At 36.0% G+C, this 23,444-nt stretch overlaps 1 protein-coding gene and 1 non-coding gene across 3 annotated transcripts in view; one reads left to right on the top strand and one right to left on the bottom strand.

The window, feature by feature from the left end:
- LOC121735477 (protein spaetzle 3) overlaps positions 1-23,444 on the top strand; it is a 48,540-nt gene that overhangs the window by 18,400 nt on the left and 6,696 nt on the right. For both annotated transcript variants that reach the window (XM_042126310.1, XM_042126311.1), the window contains exons 2-4: positions 5,218-6,041; positions 14,266-14,387; positions 22,951-23,075. In XM_042126310.1, the coding sequence (XP_041982244.1) occupies positions 5,318-6,041; positions 14,266-14,387; positions 22,951-23,075 (971 nt within the window). In that variant the 5' untranslated portion in view covers positions 5,218-5,317. The remainder of the gene's footprint in view (positions 1-5,217; positions 6,042-14,265; positions 14,388-22,950; positions 23,076-23,444) is intronic.
- Positions 681-752, bottom strand: Trnad-guc. Its single transcript has one exon. It is a non-coding gene; the product is annotated as a tRNA-Asp (tRNA).

Raw genomic sequence — 23,444 nt, 5'->3', positions numbered from 1 at the left:
AAATTCTGTGGTCAAAGTTAAGGTTAAAGTTAGCCTTAACTATAACCATAACTTTGACCATAACTTTAACCACGCCTCTGGTGCAACCCACCCTAAGTAATCATAAATCATAATCATTGGATACCTGATTCTGAGAAGTTCTGACATCTTACGAAAAAGTATAAATCGGATGAATGTATCAAGCGGTACCGAATTAAATATTTTGTAGGCAATTTTACGATACAAATGCGATTGTACGAATGCTGTAACCACAAAATAATACTTAAATAAAATAGTAGCAAATCAAATAATATGTTATTTCCTAATAATTATTATTCGCAATTATTTTCCGAGTAAGGTCACTGTGGTCACATATTCCAAGAATGTTAAATTCTTGGCTGAGTCAAGTCCACTCGACTCAAGAACATGTCAACATCGAAATATATTCTGCAAAGTGCTTACTGCTTGTAATGTGGTTAGTACAACCAGTAACCGGTGTGTACGGAATAAGATCGTAAATTAGTATCCAAACGGAATTTGAATTGCCTTAAACGCCATCAGCTAAGAATCATCAAATGACAAGCAGATTGTTCTACGTGACCGTATACATGCGCACAGTCTACGTGACGGTATAAAGTAAGTTACACAATATTTTGAGGAATAAAAAACACAAAATGTTTAAAAAAGAAAAAAAAAAAGGTCTCTCCGGCGGGGAATCGAACCCCGGTCTCCCGCGTGACAGGCGGGGATACTGACCACTATACTACCGAAGACTTGTGAACTAATGCGAATTACCAACTTATATAATGGGCTCTATGATTTCGGTTTAGGTAATAGGTATGTGCTTATCTTGTTTGGCACATTTTATCGATAGATTTACATATTCATTTCCAATTAATTATCGATTATGAAATATTTAATGGTCATAAATTAACGATGCAACTCATTAAAATTGTGCTTAATGCCCGTTTTTTGCATAAAAAAGAAATATATAATGAAATCATCAAGAAACATTCTTGCTACTTTAGAGTTTTAGATTTCACAGAATTTTAAAGAAAGAAGTCAACTTAAAATCACACTGATGTTTTTTACTGATAAATAATAAAATATCAAAGATTGTCATCCATTAATGATTCCGTAACGTGACACCGACGATGTCATTAAAATTAATCAATGATAGATTTAATGATGACACATCGCTACAGATACATATTGATAAGTTTCACAACTGCATGATTTAATAAGTCCTTGACATTTGTGAGGGCGGAATCTTGTCAAAATATTTGATGATTATTTCATGCATGAAGGTGTGTTATCGATGGTTATATTTTTTCTACTTTTTATGTAAGTACAGAAAAAAATCTAAAAATTAGAAAAATAGGTCGGAAGTATTATTTTAAGGGCGAGATTTCATTCCGAGTATTAAATTATACGTAATTAGATCTTACAGGATACATAACAATATTATCATGAGAGTTGTGACATGACGTCATATTATTGTTACGGTACATGGTATACGGACACATGATGCCATCTAGCGACAAACCAGCGAAGCTTACCGAGGGAGCACAGGTAACATAAATCCCCTACTTAATACTAGATGGCATGAGGTGCGCAAGTACATACTCGAACCTTCTAGAAAGGTCCAATGTTTGTTTACGTGTTTACCGTTTATTTGTTTGCGTGTTTACGTGTTTTAATTTAGACCTTATGACTGAGTCCATAAGGTCTAAATTAAATTCAACTTACTGCACTTATCGTAAGGACGGCAGTTTTATTGTGGTACATGCCCGAGCCTCCTAGAAAGTTCCCACGGTTGTTTACTTGTTTACGTGAATCGGGAACTTTCTGGAATTCGTCTCGCCATATAAAAAGCCGCAGGCAGGCCCGGCGAGTTCGGTTCGATCTGAGCGATCTTCGTGGCGACAACAAGTGATCAATAGTGAGTGAACCAGTGAAACCTGCGCCTTGGCTAAGACCTAGGACAGTGATAGTGCTTAGTGATTGGACCTAGTGATTAGTGTTTGGACTTAGTGCTAAGTGTTGTGACCTAGTGTTTAGTGCAGTGTTAATAAAGTCTTCAAGAGAGTCACCAGGTCTTTCTCTCCAAATCCTCGAACCCTAGCACTTATATATGATATAATTATGTTACACAATGTATTTTTAATTTTATTATAGTGCTATGAAAATTGAGACCACTGCATACAGGTTTGATTTAAAATTCTTTTATTTCAGTTTTTTTACCGATTTATTTTCTTTTATTTAAGTATTTTTTTCGTTGGAAGTGGAAATATTATAGTTTTATTCGTTTACAATGTAAAGCACTTAGTACATACGGATAATCGACAACATCCGCATTTTTTTAAGTATGGGAAATAGTGTTGTCACTCGTTTTTATCGACAAGAATTTTATCGTACAAACGATGGGACTGGAAGCGATTCAATAAGCATTGTTCTGTAACATAATATTATACAATAAAATTACGTATTATTACGACGAGTATACCATGACAGGTGAAGTGATTATACCGTGAGTGTGATAGATTTCTACATTTTGTAAAACATTTTTTACGTTCTGTTATTTTATTACGTCCTTAAGTCGAATGTATTATAATCTTTATGAGATACATTGAGGAATAAATATTCTTCAAACAGAATAAAATTAAACCTTTTCTATATTTTAAAGGTCTTCCTTAAGAGCATGAGCGAAAGTTTTACTGATAATATTATGATAATTGTTATTTCAACGATTTTTTTTTAATGCAATAAGGGGGCAAACGAGCAAACGGGTCACCTGATGGAAAGCAACTTCCGTCGCCCATGGACACTCGCAGCATCAGAAGAGCTGCAGGTGCGTTGCCGGCCTATTAAGAGGGAATAGGGTAATAGGGGAAGGTAGGGATGGAAAGGGAACGGAATAAGGGAGGGAAGGGAAGGGAATAGGGTAGGGGATTGGGCCTCCGGTAAACTCACTCACTCGGCGAAACACAGCGCAAGCGCTGTTTCACGCCGGTTTTCTGTGAGGACGTGGTATTTCTCCGGTCGAGCCAGCCCATTCGTGCCGAAGCATGGCTCTCCCACGTCAAAATTTTATTTATTAACAGTCATAATCATTAATTTAATTTATTAACAGTCATAATCATTAAAAATATGGCACTTTATGGATATGGACGTTAATTTGACTTTGTGTACCTACGAGAGATTTTTGGTGTCATGTGCACTTCTCACGAGCATCGTGAGTAGATAGTATCGCTGTCAAACGTGCGAGGACACACGATTTGCCGAAACTCAAGTGTAATAGACTATGTAACAGCGAAATAATCTAGGCTTAATTAAATTAGGCTCCAGTTACGTTAGACCTTGATTTAGTTGTAACAGGTAGTTTATCAGAGATCTTATTTTGCTTTCAAACGTTTTAGATTATGTACCTATAGTCGATAATTTAATAAAAACGAAGTTATTTTAAATCTTTTTAAATTAAGTTTTAACAACTGCAAGACACCTGCAAGTTGGCCATAAAAAGTTGACAAAATATAGATCGCTATTTGCCTTACAGCCGTCGTATTTTGACTTAAAATTCTGTAGTAACTAGTAAGTATAGAAACAGAACTTATGTCCGGAAAAGTTTGAGTTTTTCTTGTTTTTGATATATTTTAAGCATAACACTCTAAATTATAATAAGCATCCATGAACGATATAAATTTGTACAAAAAACATACATAGAACTTAAAGTACTCGTAGTCATAAGTACTAACCATTGTATACGACAAAAGAGCACTGGTAAACCCAAATGCGTCGATTCCAAAAACCTTATCTACTGACATTCGCCGATCACGAACTGTGCCTTTACAACTACATGCCATTTGTTACACGGCATCACGAAATCGGGGGAAAATCCTATCCTAAATACGCTCAATTGCACAACAATTTGACTCTATTAAATTTAAATTATTGCTATGACTGTGTCACGAGGGTTTTAAAACAAGAGTTACAACTTACAAGATACAGGTGACACATTATGACGTTATATTATTAATATGTGAACTGTCATATATCGATAGTTTCTTAAAATATAAATATTATCGATATTTTCAGTTGGTGATTTCACATCTCTATGTCAGTTTCGAGTTTAGGGTTGCAATGGTAGAAATTGTACATGTTTTATTGCAGAACCAAGGAAAACAATCAATAAAAGAGCTAAAGTCAAATTTGTACAGTAGAAAAGAAATAAAAAGATTTTCATGAACCTGCTCTATAAAAACAATGACTTGATAATATAGAGAGGAAGGTTTGCATTATGAACAATATAATAAGAGCTGGAGATAGCTTGGGACTATTCCAATATAAAAATTAAAAAATACAATCGAAAATAAAACCCTCTCCATGTTTAGAAGTCAATTAATTAAAAGTATAATTCATATAACCACCATATAGCCATGCGACTGTTTACAATAAGTGACAATGAATACTAGAAGTGACTTGTTTGAGTTAACGCACGGTTATGGTTGTAAATTTCAATGATTTGTGTACTCGTGTGTAATATTTGCACTTATCTCTTAACATCAAGGCCTCCGTCTTGCCAATATTTACTATTATAATAGGAAATGATATTCTATAATATGACAATTTCGTTAAGAAAATCTAGTTTTGAACTCTACATTATGGATATATTAAGAGTTATCCAAAGTATTTAACAAGGAGCGTCCGTGGCCTAATGGGTAGACCTTCGTTTCGCACTCCTAGAGGGTGCAGGTTCGAACCCGGGTGGAGGCGTGTACCTATGAGACATTTTCTGATCACAAGTACATAATACGGACGCTCGTACGGTGAAGGAAAACATTGTGAGGAAACCCGCACATAGTTGGTCCCAGATGTATTGACTAGTTCTTTCCTCTGCTGGACTAGGCCGACTATGATGCGAGAATGCCGTATGCGCTTGGGCAACCATACGGACATTTAAAAATCTTGTCCCAGGCACTACAGTATTTGAGGAGTGGTTACTTCGCCCTGAAAAATACCGTATAAATCATCCACAATGGATGTAAAGGCCTAGTTTTTTTTTAACAATGAATCAAAATGAATTCTTGGTGTCTTATAAAAACCGGTAGCTGCTAATTACTGGAATATGGTACCGATTGAAAAAGTCTGCCTTGGTAATTGTCTGCCTAGGTAGCCTCCTATTATTTTTTACTGATGTAAAAGATATTGTCATTAATTTGTATTTTTCTTTTGTTCCAGGTGGATATACAGTGACATAGTGTAAAGTGTTAGTGCAATGTTCTTTTTATTATGAAAACAAAGACGAAGTTAACCACGGTTTAGTAGATATGTGCTAGATATGGCTCTGACAAACTTCAGCTTAGATCTCGGAGCGGCGGCTCCTGTGGTTGCGGCGACCACGTCCACTCCTCTACGAGTTGACCTTGACGACCTTCTGTACTCACCAGAGGAACACCAGGCCGAGTACGCACCCAGCTACTCCGGCAATGAACCCTTCGAGCCTCCCCAAGGTCAAGCGCGAAGGCCGAAGGTCAGAAAACGAGCCGGGCCCACCTACCTCCCCCCACCGAATCAGTACACCCAGTACCCCAGACAGGACGTCCCCCGGAACCCCTTCAATAGTCAATTACACACACAGGTATACCAGAACACAAGACTCGATATCACGCTAGGCAACCAGAGGGTGCAAGAAATAAATTCACACTACGACAACGCGGGCCAATACGTCCACGATCCAGCCGGGGACTACGATTACGGGCAGAGGAATAAAAAGGGTCCCCCAACGCTTAACCCGGGGTACGCGGAGCCCTACCCGCCAGCCACGACACCCGGCCCAACATCTAGTCGAAAATTTGATAACCCAAACCAAAATTTTAATTACAATTATAACCCTATCGCACCACCGACTTCGACGCCTAGTCCGAAGCCGGCTAACCCTCAGACGCCGCCGGATAGACCGCGAGGGTTCACGAAGGTGGAAGCGAACAGTCCTGGCGGGAAGACACAGCTACACGCCATCTTAGATTATGATGATGATTACTACGAAGACGACAATGAATCAGGTAATATTCATTTTGAGATTCATGGTGAAGGTATTTTGAACGCTCACAATGATATGAATCTATTTAAGGTATTATCAGTCCATTTGAAAATTACGTCTCTATATGGTTGAAAAAACTTTGACCACCTAAGTACTTCAACCTTTCGCAAGGTCAAATTCTAACATTCATACTCGGTTGACAAAGGTCAAACTCGTAATCTACTTATTACTAGCAGACTACTTTTGGATTGCTAGCAAAATCACACACTTTAAAGCATACTTCACGCCAAAAAGCAAACTTCCGTTCCTTATTGGTCTTATCTGTTTCGGAAAACATGAAATAAATAAATTATAAGCAAAAAACGTTTTGAAAAAAAGCTTTTATGTAAACACTCTAAAAATAAAAAATTAATTTCCTTTTAAAAATTTTAACTATTAAGTTATAACCTCAATATATTATACAATTTGCATGATAATAAAAGATTGTCGCGTGATTTGTAAATTATAATAAACTAGTAGGTAAGTGCCAATTTTACTGAGTAAACTGATTTTATATTTAATTAAAGTACTTAATTAAATATTGACAGATTGTTAAGTCTCGCGACAAGCATTTATTATAATGCAAATTGTATAATAATTATATTGAGGTTATAACTTAATAGTTAGAATTTTTAAGGGGAAATTAATTTTTCTTTTCAGAGTATTTACATAAAAGCTTTTTTTCAAAACGTTTTTTGTTTATAATTTATTTTTTGTTTTTTAGTTAAATGTCTGACTAAATCTCTTAAGTCTGCTTGATTGTAAGTTTGTTTTGTTTGTAGAATTTGTTAAAATTTGATTAACTTAATTTAAGTCTTCAAGAAATGGTACTTTTTTTTTTTTACTCCTTTATTCAAAGTATTACAATAAACTTACAGAAAAACATGACATAGTGTCCCATACAAAAACCTAAAAGGTTTATCGGTTTGGGAGAGACGTTCTGTTTATATACTATTCTTAAACTACTTTAGTACCTATTTAATATTATTTTATGACTACTCTTACATTACATAACATTTTAAGTTAACAATTACTTAAATTTTTTAAACTACTTTAGTACCTATTTGATATTATTTTATGACTACTCTTACATTACATAACATTTTAAGTTAACAATTACTTTAATTTTACGACTAAAAAATGGTTTTCACTTGACATAACAAGACACGACACGACATGACACGACATGGCACGGCACGACACTACACGACACGACATCACACGAGACGACACGACACGACACGACACGACACGACACGACACGACACGACACGACACGACACGACACGACACGACACCAATTTTCGTTGGTAGTTTTATAGTAATGTACATCATATATATTTTTTAGACTTATCATGCCCCTACTTTAGAAGTTAGAGGGGGGGGAGGACACACATTTTTCCACTTTGGAAGAGTCTCTCACACAAACTATTCAGGTTATAAAAAAATGATATTAGAAACCTTAATATGATTTTTGAAGACCTATCCATATATACCCCACACGCACACGCATAGGTTAGACGAAAAATTTTTTTTTTGTTTCAGTTGTATCTATGGGGACCACTAAAATTTTCAATAATTTTTCCAATTTTGTATCAAAATCTTAAATCGGTTCACAGACTACATCTACTTACCAAGTTTGAATAGTATAGCTCTTATAGTTTCGGAGAAAAGTGGCTGTGACATACGGACGGACAGACAGACAGACATGAAGAATCTATAAGGGTTCCGTTTTTTGCCATTTGGCTACGGAACCCTAAAAAGATGATTGCTGATTTTATACAACAGCGCATATAAGGCTCGGCAATACAAATTTTAATAGGGCATTCGAACCTGTTAAGTCAACAATGTGGCAATATTGAAATTATTGAGCTTACTCATTCATAGCAAGTCGTTGAAATTAAATAGAATTATGTCAATGATTAAATCAATTTGATCCAAGGTTGCCGCTGATCGCTTACGCCTGTATGTGAGAGGCCTTCGATTGCTTGAGACTGAAAGCCCAATGTCAAATCAACAATCAACGTCCTAGGAAATTACACAAAATTCCACTATTTGCATGGATATAAAACAATGTAAATTCGCTGTCAGTTGATAAACTGTTATATCTTCAAAATTGTTAGCATGAACATATCCTGGTCGTTATATCGTAATGTCGGTGGCTAACAATTATAATACTCCCGCACCGGTTTCGGTGACAGTGGCCGGTTTATTGAAACCAGGCCAGTTACGCAGGAGTATTTTTATAGTGTCCAAGTGTGTGCGCAGTACACAAGAGCACTCTCTATTCCTTTTACTCCCATTAAGTCATTACCCAGTGGGACGGAAGACCGACACGACTGTCGACTGGCGGGAGATCAGGCGCAGGACCGACTTTTTACAAGCCCATCCGACGCATGGATCATCTCACTTGTCAGACAATCAGGAGATCAGCCTGCATTGTCCTGACCAAACTTCGATATAACATGTTTCCAACGCGGGATTCGAACCCACGACCTCCGTGTCAAAATCCCTGCTCTAAACCACTAAACCACGGAGGCGATAACGGTGACTAATAATTGAAGACACGAGTGGATGAACTATTCCTCCTTTATGATATTTTGAACAAACCTTGTAACTTAACTACTTCATCATAAAATTCATAATATAGCTATTACCTAGCTAAACAATCCACACATTTATGATTTCAAATTATTTTCCGTACCTAAAGCCTTCATTTACGCAAAAAACGACAGCTTCTAAATTGTTAGTTACTCAATTAATCTACTCATGTCCTCAATTCTCAATTATAGTCTTCTTCAATCCATCTTCACTTTTAAGTTGACATTTTTGTGATTACGTTGTTTAAACCTTAATTATTATCTAAAATTGGTTGCTAACAAGTTCATACATCAATCGCTCAACCATCTTGTTAAAGCACTAATTGAGTAAGATATTTTAGTTTTCTTGGTAATACACGGTTCTATTAATCTTAATCTAGACATAAATCTCATTATTAAATTAAAATCAATCGAGCAACGATTTCTAGAATGATCGATGGTATCCTCACTTAGGCATAGTTTTGAGCTTATTCAAAGATGTGTACTTTCATCCTTGAAGGAAATATCCATCGTCTAATTAAGTACTAAAAGTATGCTAAAATTATCAATTGAGTCTAACAATTATACTGCCCTTATAAGCCGCGTATCAATACAACAAATCTAAATTTGCCAATTTTTTTCCATGTTTATTTTGTATTTAACGATATGCAATAAGAAATATCCACAGTAAAAGTAAGAGCTCTTAATATTCAGAACACAACAAGCATTTCAAAATGCCCCCAAAATGAAATATTTCAACAATATTTAAAGCATTAGCAGGTACCCCGATTATACTTTTTGGAACTCTGTATTTTAAAAATTAAAATGTAAAACCAACGTCATAATTTCCTTCCCTTAAAAATTAAAATGTAAAACCAACGTCATAATTTCTGATTGGTCTTGGACGTTCTTTTGTATGCTTTTTGCCCATTTGATAGAACTATAGTTCATTCTTATAAGAACGGACTGGGTCAAGAAGCAAAGCATGCTGGTTAAAATATTCAACCGAAAATGTCGAGCCTCGAGACGTGATACGTTTAGCGAGACATCGTCGGTTGCTCAACCGAAGGCCGTTCAAAGACATTAACACATGTGAGGTGATGTTGCATCTGCGTTAGACGACCTTGGTTTCACTTTCGAACCTGTCTCGATGAATCTGGGGCGTTACGTCAAACACTATTTTCTTCTTAATTATTCATTTGGTTTTGAAATTGAATATTGATTTGGATCTTTATGTAGACAATACTCCAGTCTTACCCCCGAAATTGATACGATTTTGATTTTCGAGTCTGATTATTCCCAGCAGGATTTTACGCTAGTATATATGTCGGAAGTAGCAAAAGCTTTGAGATCGAGTTGATTCGATTCTCCTATCGATTCTGATCCTGTCGGGAGCAAGGCAGCAGATCGCCTTAACTAATATGCTAGATTAATTTCGGTGGTATTCTTTCAAAGACTCTCTCATATAAGATTTTTCTTTTTGATTAAATCATGCAATAATTCGTCGGTTCTTTTAAACATTGTCTTTCAAATAAATAAGGTTCATTGCACTTCCATGTTCATAATTTTTCAATTACTTGTCCTATACATTACAGGCATTGTTTTATACTCTTCATTTATTATCATCATTAAACATTGTATTTTACTTGTTTAGCTGTTTTCTATCACAGGGATTTATGAATAATTTCTAATCAATCAAAGTAGAGCTAATGTACCTAGAAGTGTCAGTCCACTAGATATAATTCCAAGTATAGCATTGACAATGAATAACAATAAATTTAGATCACGAAAAGCGAATGATAAGCTGGCCCTTTCAAATACCGACCTTAGTTTAGGCGACTTGATTCCTTTGTTGTCCTTCCAGTTACTAATAGTAGTACGACACCGGTGGTTACCAGACAAAGTCAGGGGCAACCACCTATTTATTTTATTTATTTATTTATTTAATTCAGGCATCTTGGCCCATATTATAAATAGCTTATAGACTAACATACATACAATTATACTAAAACTGATACTAACACTAAACACGTATTGTCTGCGACGTGGGGCGCGACGTGTTCGGAAGTCGTCCTCGGAACCTCCTGTAGACGACTCCAATCGGCCAGAACTCCTCCTTCTCGAAGGTCGGTAGATGATGCGTTGGATACTCACACCACAAAGGAGCTAAAATTCACTTTGTGGCGAGAGTCCAAGAGCTCAACCCTCAAGGCGAAGTGGGTCTTGCTCCTGATGTAGTCCATGACCTGCTCGGTATAATATATACGGTCAGAATAATTCGTTACATATTTTACTATCTCAAGATTTTTTTTAATTATCTTGCAAGTGTTGGAGAAAACTAACGGCCGTTCCCAACATTTGATTTATCTCTGGTTTTGCCCTACTAGAATAGGAATAGCTCATAATTGACATAAAATATATGTCTCTAATGTCTAATGTGAGCTATTCCCATCTCTAGTAGGGCAAAACCAGAGATAGATCAAATATTGGGAACGGCCGTAAGGGACAGGTGAAAGTAAATAAAAAATTGGGAATATATTACTAGCCAAAAGCCGAGCTTTCTGAGCGCTCGCGTCGTCACACCTTGACTGACCGATGATAGCACATCTACATAATATAAATAAAAATTACTATGTTAAAGCACAAATCAATAGGCGTGATAGTTTTTCGTAAAGTGTACCACAAAATGTACAAGTTGTGGAATATCCTAGGGCTCGCTTGCGCCAAAATTCGTTTATCGCACGAGAACCGTACATTTTTCCGGGATAAAAGTATCCTATGTCCTTTTCCGGGTACCAAATTTTAGCAAAATCAGCGGAAGAGGCCACAGATAGACAGACAGACACACTTACGCATTTATAATAATATTAGTATGGATTCTGAAGTAAACTTTTTTATTTATTTATAATTATTTATATCAGGCTACGTAGGCCCCTACAATATATAATATACCTTAATGACTAACATACATATAAATTATATGTATACACAATAACTACACTTTATCACGAGTTATCGGACGCGCGCTTCATTCCGGAGTCTCCCCCGGAACCTTCGGTAGACCACATCAGTCAGCCAGAATTCCTCCGCCTCAAAGGTCGACAGAAGATGCGTCGGTACTCTCACCACAAAGGAACTGAAGTTGACCTTGTGGCGAGACTGCAGACGTTCGACCCTCAAGTGGAGGGATGTCTTCTTACTGATGTAGTCTACGACGTCCTCGACCTCCATGGACCAGTGCAGGCGAGATATGTACAGGGGCGTCGCGGGGACCTCGCTCCGCAGACGCAGCTCAGGTACCATCGAGGAAATTGATTCCTAGGCAGTTGACGGACCAACGTCATTTGGTCGGATCATGATCATTCAATATTAATTGAATTGACATGATCCGACCGACTGATCTGTCGGCTGGGTTTGACGTAACGCGACCAAACTACGTAGGTCCCCCATCTGGCTAGGAATCAACTTCTCTGATAGTACATAGGGCGCGGTGCCGCGATGGTTACGGGCGGCGGGCTTCTTCTTCCTCCTCTCTACCTGCAACGGGCACCTTTAAAAATAACAATTTGAGGATTCTGTGTTAGCGTGTATGCCAGAATCTATCTACATTATTTGCTTTCTGTCAGTCTTTAATCTTTGTGATTGTCTTTTGTGACAGAAAATCGTGTCTGCTTCATGTTTATAAAAGTTCCGTCTTCTATTTCCTCTTTAGCTCGACTGAGTTTTGGCTTCAGCTAATTACTTATAATTATTATTTAGTAGCTTCTTACTTATTATTATTTGGTAGTTTGTATATCAAATGTAACACACGTATAGTGACCACATAGGCACATACTCACATTTTTGTTGAAAATGCAAGTATTTTTATTAACAGTTTGCATAACCTTGATCTTTATCATATCTTGGTCTACAAGAACTGTACGCCCACTCCGTGCTTTATAAAGTTGAGATGTCACTAGTTTATTATTTTTTGGAAATTCTAGCTTGGTTATAGTGTAGTACTAATATGGGTATCTGCATCTGCATTTCATTATTAATAATATATTCTGTCGAAATCTCCATGCTCCTTTAACTCTTTTTAGTTCTTACTCTCTTCTTATCTCTCTACTTCTCTCACTTTCTGTTTCCCTCTTTTTTTCTCTAGTTGTGATTGTTTGTTTTCAATGTACCTACTTTTAACAATGTTCTATTGCTAATTTTGTATGTAACCATCGAAGTAATTGACTCATAGACAGTTGACGGCCTTCGTAATTTGTTTGAATTATGTCAATTCAATGTAATTCGTGATCTGTCGGCTGGGATTGACATAATATCTTTAAAAAAACACGTAAGTCCGCCATCTGTCAACTTCTCTGATAGTACATTGTACGGCAAACCCATGGCAAACCCCATGTATGGCATCATTGATATGCTTGCTGATTACCACACCTAGGATAATGAAACCTAGATTGATATTTTAATCGACACCATAATCAGGCATTAATTGAGATGTTAACATTCTTAAAGTAATGTTATAAGATTTTTTGCAATTACACCGACTTGTTAGTCGGTACAAAATAAATGGAGAGCTAATAGTTAAAACTTTATATTTATTTCATCACTTCAGCAATCTAGTTAATCACTTCGTTAAAGTGTTCACTTAGAGTAAAGTTCTTTAAACCTCTTTAACTCTAAAATCCACCTCACATTGCTAGCACTATTTTGGTTCTATACGAGACCTCAGATTGTTCATTGTGATGATAGCTCACTTTCAAGTATTTAAGTTTTTTTAATGGGCGAATGGCCCACGAATTAACATGATTGCCACGATTTTGACGCCGTGACAGTATAGAATATGTATTATGAAGTACTTAGGACTTAGGAGCAAAAAGGTATAACAAGTTTAACGATAAAAGGAAAAAGGTAACTAAACAAAAGGTAGTACAAGTTTAACAAAATCAGTAACAAAGTAAGGTCAGAGTGGGTCCTAAGTAAGTATGTAGGTCGACGCATTAAAAATCAGCTGACATTTAGTGAAATAGATGACGCCAGATGTGGACATTTAAATAAATGCCTTCAGTCTTAAATGAATTCCATTACATAATTTAAGGTAAGGTCAGAAAAGGCTTTTAGACTGTGTGTAGTAATTTTTTAAGTATCTTAGATAATAACTTTCTTTACTGAGTAGAAATTTAGTAATAGTAGCAAAAAAACTCAATATTATTGCCCTATTTAATCTATGTGGTTATTAAACATTGTTAAAAATGTGCAAGATTAGATATGATTTTATATTATTATTGTTACTAATCTAAAATATAATTTTTAGATTAGTAACAATAATAATAAAAAAGTTGTAATAATTTTAATCTTTATGACTCTACCTAGAAAACTATCCAAGAATTTCGGTAATTCCTATTCGAAGATACGTTCTTATTTTGACTGTCTCCCATTTGATAAATTATGCATTATTTTCGCAGTTTTCATGATATTTTGTTAAAATCAACATTAGTGCCAATTTCACCAACGCATGTTAAAGTTAACAATAATATATCTTTCGTTTTACTTATAAATGTAAAAGAAGGCCTGACATTTTAACTAAAAACAACAGCAACCTTATGCTCAACTTAAAGACCAATTGTAACATTCCAGATTCCGGAGGGCCAGCAGTTACTCCACTACAAGGCCCAATATTCGTGAGGAACGGTTCGGTGCCTGTGGTGCCGTTAACATCCTACCCTACAGTCAACAATGGATCATTTTACCAAATACCTGTAAGTTGAAAAACATAGTGGAAACCTTATGCTACGTGTCCTCGGGCGGTCATTAAAGGGTACCTCGCTCCTCCTCTTTAGGATTTCACCAATTTACGTGTCACCTAAATCCGTATGGCCAAAGGACTAATAGGTCGCATTGATTGTAAAGATCTTTGAATGCCCGTTTTCACCAACCGCACCTTAAGATTAAAATAATTTGTATCTTTGTCAATTAAATAATAAAAAAACAACATAAAATTCTTGTTATTAAAAAAATAAGCGTTCCCATTTACGACTTCTCAGTGACAATAATAAGGTAGATAGTTTTCATCGTGAAAATGTTCTTGTCGAGAAACCAATTGTAGGTATATACAAAACTGTCTCGTTTAAAATACACTAGCTATTTGACCGACCTTTGCTCGGTATTCGATAAAACACGAATAAAATGACATTTTCTAAAAATGATTCCTAGCTAGATCGATTTATCGTCCCCGAAACCCCCTCCCTACATACGAAATTTCATGAAAATCGTTGGAGCCGATTCCGAGATTCCAATTATATATATATTCAAGAATTGCTCGTTTAAAGATATAAGATATAATAAGAACGTAAGATTTTATATTCTGAGAAAAGCCAAATATCGTTTTGGTTTATACCTTCATTATAAGATCTCTATTTGGCTAACAGAAAAGAGAAAACCATACGTACAATTTCATGATTAACGAGTTCTTTATTAGCCAAATCTTCTTCACATTGGAGACAGTCCCTACTAGCAGTAAGCTAGTGCTGTAGGGCCTACTATGATAGTAATGATTGTGATGATGATGATAATTTTAGTGTTTGCCCTTGAGAAATGTTAATTATTTGGTACACATTAAGCAACATGTTTGAGGTACGATGCATTTATTTTGCCCCGAGCCAAATGTTGACTTGGTTATTTGGTCGGGTGATGTCAAGCCCATTCGATGTTACGTACACAACATCGTCTTAACATAACCCAACCAAACAACGTAAGTCCGCTATCTCCATATAAATCAATTCATCTGATGGGGCATAGTTTTATTATTATAAGCCCCTACTAATATAATCTAACTTCCGAAATCTTTATCAAAGAAGGACAAAATCACGTTTAAAGCAGCTATTTACAGTTTGAAAATATTGCACTCTGCTCTAATAATTCTCTTATCAAAAACTGCGCAGGCTTCAAGTCCGTTTAAAACTTCCACTAAGTATAAGATTAGTCCTTATATCGTAGGTTTTAAAGTCCGCTAAAAGGTAAATTATCTCTGAATGGTAAATACAAACAAATATAAGCTAATCTAATTGATCTAGTTGATATTTGGACGCAGACCTTGACCAAACAGGTGGGCGGTAAGGGAAACAAGCTACAGAGCCAGACTTATTAAAATTGCGACAGCGTAGGACCGCAGGAAATGACCATTCCACGACCACGCTAAGACATTTAAGCCATACGATGTGGATAAGATACGATATAATTAAGGTATAAGTAAGATACGATATAATTATGTGGATAAGATACGATATTATTGTTGTTAGCCTGAGCTGTTTGAATTTTCTTCGGATCTGCCAAACCACCACTATTTATCATCTAGTATTATATGAGTAACTCGTTTATAAAACAATACTTTAGCTTAAGTCGGTTCAAACTAATTTATTTCAAAGTATTGATCCACGTTAAGTTTCATTAAACTAAAGCCTGCAACTGATGGAAACATATTTAATGGACCATGAACTTATTAGCTAAGAAGTAAATGCTCAATTAAATATCTAGTTATCGCTTAATCCTCCACGAGGAGGATTTATGCAAGGAAAGTCATGGGTTTACTTTTTTATGTTGGTATTGCTAAAATTGGATCTTAATCTTCTAAAATCTAACCTAATGTACATGACACCATTATGAAACAGTCTACTATATCTAGATTCAAACATTTCAATATGTTAACAACGATCGACGATGCGACAATGTCGTGCGCAGATATCGCGGTCGTATCGTAACGTCTAAACAGCTTTATTAGTCACAGGCGTAGGCTTAGCTCTGATAAGACATACGTGAGCGCCTTACACGATACATTCCCATGTCTAAACCCAATATCCATATTTGTATGATCATTCACCTTGTACAATATCTTGATTCTTGACCTCTTGTTAAGGTAACAGGTTAAAGTTATAGTTTTATGGTTATGGCTTATCTCTTAATCAGTAAATAAAGTTATGATTTTCTGAGGTTCTATATGATTAAACTTTGAGTTATAACTATGTTTCTAACTATGACGACTACGTAGGTATACTACTGCACAGCTCAGTGAAAAATGTAGAGTTTTTGGCCTGCTTTAATCTACGTCCTGCGATTTGTATTTCTTGGTCTTTGGATTCGAAATTTTTGTAAGGAAGTAGATTTTGTTGTCGTAATGTACAATTTTTTTTTGTTGATATGTTTGTTTGTTTGTTTGAACGCGCTAATCTCAGGAACTACTGGTCGGATTTGAAAAATTATTTTATTGTTGGATAGCCCATTGATTGAGGAAGGCTATAAGCTACATTTTATCACGCTAAGACTAATAGGAGCGAAGAAATAGAGGAAAATGTCGAAAAAACGGGGGAAATTGTATGAAAGGGTTTATTTGAACGCGCTAATCTCAGGAACTACTGGTCCGATTTGAAAAATTCTTTTACTGTTGGATAGCTCATTAATTGAGAAAGGCTATAGGCTACATTTTATCACGCTAAGACTAATAGGAGCGAAGAAATAGAGGAAAATGTCGAAAAAACGGGGGAAATTTATGAAAGGGTTTATTTGAACGCGCTAATCTCAGGAACTACTGGTCCGATTTGAAAAATTCTTTCAGTGTTAGATAGCCCATTGATTGAGAAAGGCTACAAGCTATATTTTATTACGCTAAGACTAATAGTAGCGAATAAATAGAGGGAAATGTGGAAAAAACGGGGGAAATTATATGAAAGGGCTTATTTGAACGCGCTAATCTTAGGAACTACTGGTCCGATTTGAAAAAATCTTTTACTGTTAGATAGCCCATTGATTGAGGAAGGCTATAGGCTACATTTTATCATGCTAAGACTAATAGGAGCGAAGAAATAGAGGAAAATGTCGAATAAACGGGATAAATTATTTGAAATGGCTTATTTGAACGCGCTAATCTCGGGAACTACTGGTTGTTTTGAAAAATTCTTTCAGTGTTAGATAGCTCATTTATTGAGAAAGGCTATAGGCTATATTTTATCTCGCTAAGACTAATAGGAGCAAATAAATAGAGAAAAATGTGGAAAAAAACGGAGGAAAATTATTACTGGAGCAATTTTTATGTTATTTGGCAAACAAGAAGAATAGACCACGTTAAGGAACAAAGGCTATTTTTTGCGGAAAAATGTACGGTTTCGTGAAATTCCTAAATTACGCAAGCAAAGCCGCGCGAAAAATCTGTATATAATAAAATCGTAGGAAAGTCAATTCTGTATATTGAATATTTTTGTACAATAAATAATACTTGGGATGTGATATACTATGCTAACGCGGACGAAGTCGCGGGCAACAGCTAGTATGATTATATGACCAATCTTACAAAAATGTAAAGCAGAGATAATGACATAATAAATAGCTCAAATATATACATAAATATCTTAATCGTATATAATATGCAAGACATGTATATTGTACACAATCTGGATGACTCAAATGTTTATAAATAGAGATGGTTCTTGTGGGAAAACCATACATTTTATTTTATTTTGTAAAGCCATTATATTTTTATTTCATATTTTAAAGCCATTTAAGGATTAAATAGCAATTCAGAGTGCTCTTCGTTATATCATAAACTTGTAATATTTATAACGTGCAATAAAAATATATTTTAATATTTTAGGGTATCTTAGTCAAGAGTCAATTTAAAATTGACTCTTGACTAAGAGTCAATTTTAAATTACTTGACGGTTATTTACATAATATGGTAATGTCGCACGTTCTAAAATTATTCTTTCAGAAAATCTAAAGTAAAAAAAATCCAAACACACAAGATTTTCTATTGTTATGCGGCAGCCGGTTGCCGCTAGGGGATTGATGGGTTGAACAGTTTCTACTTTTTCTCCACTCTGTCGAGATGTGTCGACTATCATAAAAACAGAGGTTCCAAAGAAATTAAAAAAATATATATATCCACAGCCGAACATATAACCTCCTCGTTTTTTTGGAAATTGGTTAAAAAGTGGCAACATGGTAGTGTCATCCCTTTTTTCAGAGATTGATTTGAAAGGGATGACAATACGATGTTGCCACTTCTTAATTTCTTCACTTTTATGCCAGACTTAGATATTTTCGACCAGACTTAGATCGATTCCCCAAGCGGCAGCCGGCTGCCGCATAACAATTCAAAATCTATTGTGTCTGCGATAGATATTATATATTTTCTTCATTGAGAAATGGCTAGCAACAAAGGCGTTGTCAAACATTATGAGTGGGAGGTATCTAAAAAAACTATAAATGAGTCAGCTTCATCGTAAATCACAATAATAGAGACTGTCATTAAATTATCTCATTATTAAAACAAATGGTATATTTTACGATTAAAAACCGTTTTGTTTTTTATTATCTACCTTATGTTCCTAGGCTTCAGATGATTTTTTTTCTAAAATCTGGTCTTTATTTATTTTAGAAAGTCACTTTGGGTACCCCGTAGGCTAGCCTAGTTATTTATGAATGAAATGAAATGAAATATTATATTTAGTTAAGTAACAATGACTCACTTGTTAGTAGAGGCTTAAAAATTATGTAATGTAATATAATAGCTACATTGTGCATCGTCTCTGCTCCATGCCGTTAGATATGGCGCAGCAGTGACGCACATAAGGACAGTCAAGTTGACTGGCTATCATAGTGCAGCAAGTATGCTGTTGGTATTCCCATTCACTCTGCGCACTAAGGACTAAGGAGTAAGGACGCGCATCGTTTTCGCATAGTGGCGTAAAAGCAGCAAAGTAATTCTGCTAAAGTTAATCGAGTACGAAATACATAATATATAATATAAACATAATACTGATAATCATTAATGACTACACTTTACGTTTACAATTAAGAATAGTGAGGTAATTTTTATACGTGGGAGAGCCATGCTTCGGCACGAATGGGCCGGCTCGACCGGATAAATACCACGTTCTCACAGAAAACCGGCGTGAAACAGCGCTTGCGCTGTGTTTCGCCGAGTGAGTGAGTTTACCGGAGGCCCAATCCCCTAACCCCTACCCTATTCCCGTCCCTACCCTCAACTATTCCCTTCCCTTCCCTTCCCTACCCTCCTCTATTACCCTATTCCCTCTTAAAAGGCCGGCAACGCACTTGCAGCTCTTCTGATGCTGTGAGTGTCCATGGGCGACAGAAGTTGCTTTCCATCAGGTGACCCGTTTGCTCGTTTGCCCCCTTATTTCAAAATAATAAAAAAAATGTTTTTAATAATTTAGTTACGACTTACAACTGCGTTAATGCGTAGACTTTTTAAACGTAGGCACTAACGTAATAAACATAATAAACATTAAACAAAATATACAAATATTTTATATTTGTATATTTTGTTTAATTATATTTGTTATTACTGATTACTTCCAATGAAGCAATATTATTCGTTATGCCTTGTATTTCTTATATCTATAAATAACTAAACTTGATCTATATTCGCAATGGCGCCAAGCCCGAAAGTTTTTGTCCGTACACAGTTTACAAGGTCAATGACATATTATACTCGTTTGTATAAAAATAAAGTGAAATATATAAGTTATATGAATAAACTTTTTCCGATAATAATAGCTTATACTTAGCTATTATAATAACAATATTATAATATTATAAAAAAGAGCAATGCAAATACTTACCATGAACAGAAAAATAATCTAATGCCCGTTTTCACCAAACACCCCCAACGTTGTTAACGCTCAAGTTACAATATGTTACTTAAATCTTTAGGTGACATAATATTATAAGTGGTGAAAGATGTTCATTCTTTGGAGATATGACCCTAAAAATGCTTAAGGACACTTAGCGTTAGCCCAAGATATTTCGTATTAAAAATTTCGAATTATAATTCAGTAATCAGTATTATGAAAATTATGTCTCTAAAGTCAAAACCCAAGCGAAGAGCGAGGGTCCTTTTTTCACTGTTAAAAACATAGACATTTATATGACTACAGTACACAAAATAAATGTTATGTGTATAGGAGAAGGTAGCAATGTGGCCCCCCCACTTTGTTTATCAAGCATTGTTTAAAAAAATATGGGAGTCAGAAACCTAAAAATACATGACTTCTTATTAATTTGTTTAAACATGTCTTATTAGGGAATAAATAAAACTCGTGCAGGATAATCGAAAGTTTTAATCATTCTTAATCAATCACATTTGGTATTTTGAGATCAAGTGATGGTAATGTGACCCCCCGGGGATGTCACATTAAATGTATTGCACAAGTGAAACTCAACGGCCAATATCACAAATTTAATAGTCACCTTTGGAGCCTCCACAGTCTACATAGCCCATTAGTCAAAAATTTGAGACTGTACCCGTGGCTCTACAACTATCGAAATAAAATCACACACAATTAAAAGTTTCACCGGTCGCAAGTTTAAACTCGATCAAATGACAATCGAACTTGACAGCCTCTGTTGGATTTGTATGGTGCTAAATTAGTAGTATGCCGCGAGCATCCCGTTCCACCAAAATTATACTGGATAGCATTGTTAAACTGCTATATATGCAGGGGCCACATTACCACCTTTTCCCTGTACTAAACTGAAGTTATTTATTATAAAGGAAAAGGGAATTCCAGTGAATTCTGCTTTTAAATGAAGATTCGTATTCTAAGCACGACTCTACGTGCTAAGCGTCTATTCCCAGGCTAACACGTGAAAATAAATATTGCATGATCAAATAATGACTCATAAACAGCTGTAATGCTATGTTGAATGATCATCATCGTTAAACGTCCTTTGCTAGGACTCTTAGATAAAAATTAATGTAAAACACTAGTAGTACATAGGTTCATTATTATTTTATACAGATAGATACTAGCCTAGGTGAGCCCGCAACTCCGTTGCACCCAAATTTAGTTATCGCGCTGGAACTGTACATTCTTTCGAAACAAATCTATATCCTATCTCTCAAAGTGGATATTTCCATAACAAGTTTCATCAAAATCGGTTCAGCCATTTCAATCCCTTTCTTTTGGGAAACCCCGCCGTCGTGTCGGTTAAAAAAAGATTGTCAAGAACCATTATCAAATTAGATTTACTGTACCTACGTTACAATGATGAATATAAACATGAGAAAAAACAGATCTAATCAGTGTCACGGTGTGAACTTCAGCGGAAGTTTGAACATTGTCTGTATTGTTCCGATGTTTTTTGCTCGGCCATTTTGTTTCGAATTAGCTCAATTAATTGACAGTCAGTAGCGAAAGAAGACGTGCTGACAACATGGCTAAATATTATGTAAGACTAGCTTAATAATATTTCAATTGTTGCCGTTTTGCCGTTTTGGCCATGCCCATTTTTACCAACCTCTGTCGCTAGGTTGGAGATTGGTGAAAAAGGGCATCCGCCTCCAAAACCCAAACATCTTTCAAAACAAGAGCGTTTTCAGTTTTCACCAATGCCCAAATTTCACCTAAGTTATTATGCCTTAAGAGCCAAGTGAATTTATACATTGGAGAAATCTAAGACCCAATTTCACTAACCTATGTTTGTTAAATCCTAACGAGGCTACTTAACGGAGCTTAGAAAATTAAACAGACTGTTAAAATACTTATGTCCCACAGTAAAAATTTAACAGCGGATTAGTATGTTTCACCAACGTGTGTTAGTGTTAACAGCTTATTAAAATGTAATGTCTTCTCTTTTATTCATAAGAAAAACGAAAGAGGTAACGTGATACTAATTCAAGCATTAACTTTAACAGTCATTGGTGAAATGGGGGCAGATACTACACCTAATGGCGCATCCGCAAATGCCGCGGGCTTATACCGCCGGGTTTGCCGCCGGCTTTTTTTTTATGAAATAAGGGAGCAAACGAGCAAACGGGTCACCTGATGGAAAGCAACTTTCGTCGCCCATGGACACTCGCAGCATCAGAAGAGCTGCAGGTGCGTTGCCGGCCTTCTAAGGGGTAATAGGGGAGGGTAGGGAAGGGAATAGGGGAGGGTACGGAAGAGAATAGGGGAGGGTACGGAAGGAAATAGGGGAGGGTAGGGAAAGGAAAAGGATAGGGGATTGGGCCTCCGGTAAACTCACTTACTCGGCGAAACACAGTGGAAACGCTGTTTCACGCCGGTTTTCTGTGAGGACGTGGTATTTCTCCGGTCGAGCCGGCCCATTCGTGCCGAAGCATGGCTCTCCCACGTCAAAACTTACTTTCAGATTACCTTGCCACCGAAGCCGGCGGCATGTGTGCTTAGCCGGCGGCCGGGCCGCCGACCGTGCCGCCGGCTGGTTTGGTGCAAACGGGCATTGGTCAATAATGTTGGTGCAAACTCCTGATTTTTTTACATTTTTTTTTGTATTTCTTTACAGATTTTATGGACTGCATTGTCCCTGGCTCTAGGCTACGAGCTCCAAGGACAGATCATCAGAGGTGTACCGTGTGTGAAAAGAAATTTTCAGCTCTACTGTCCGACTGCCGGGAATACCTATCCGCTGTGAGTAAAATATATTTCTACCTTTAGTTTAATTATGCATTTAGTACCGAAGATAACTTCTTATTAACTACTTTTATTACATTCACAAAACTTTACATAAAAGCGGCCCCAAATCATATTTTAACCGACTTCCAAAAAGGAGGAGGTTATAATATGTTCGGCTGTGAATATATATTTTTTTGTATTAGTACAACTTCTTATCTTTTGATAATTATTATTTATTTTCTATTACAATTTCCACATCAAACTTTCAATGTTTTAGGGTGAGTTGCACCAACTTACTTATAACTTTGACTATAACAAAATGGCAAATTAACTGTTAAATCCCCGGTTAAAGTTAACTTAGTCCCTTAAATATAACAACGCCTC

This window comes from Aricia agestis, chromosome 17 (genome assembly GCF_905147365.1).
Source record: "Aricia agestis chromosome 17, ilAriAges1.1, whole genome shotgun sequence".
Classification (NCBI taxonomy): Eukaryota; Metazoa; Arthropoda; class Insecta; order Lepidoptera; family Lycaenidae; genus Aricia; species Aricia agestis.
Note: the sequence above shows the minus strand (reverse complement) of the source record. Positions and strands in the feature narration are given on the sequence as shown.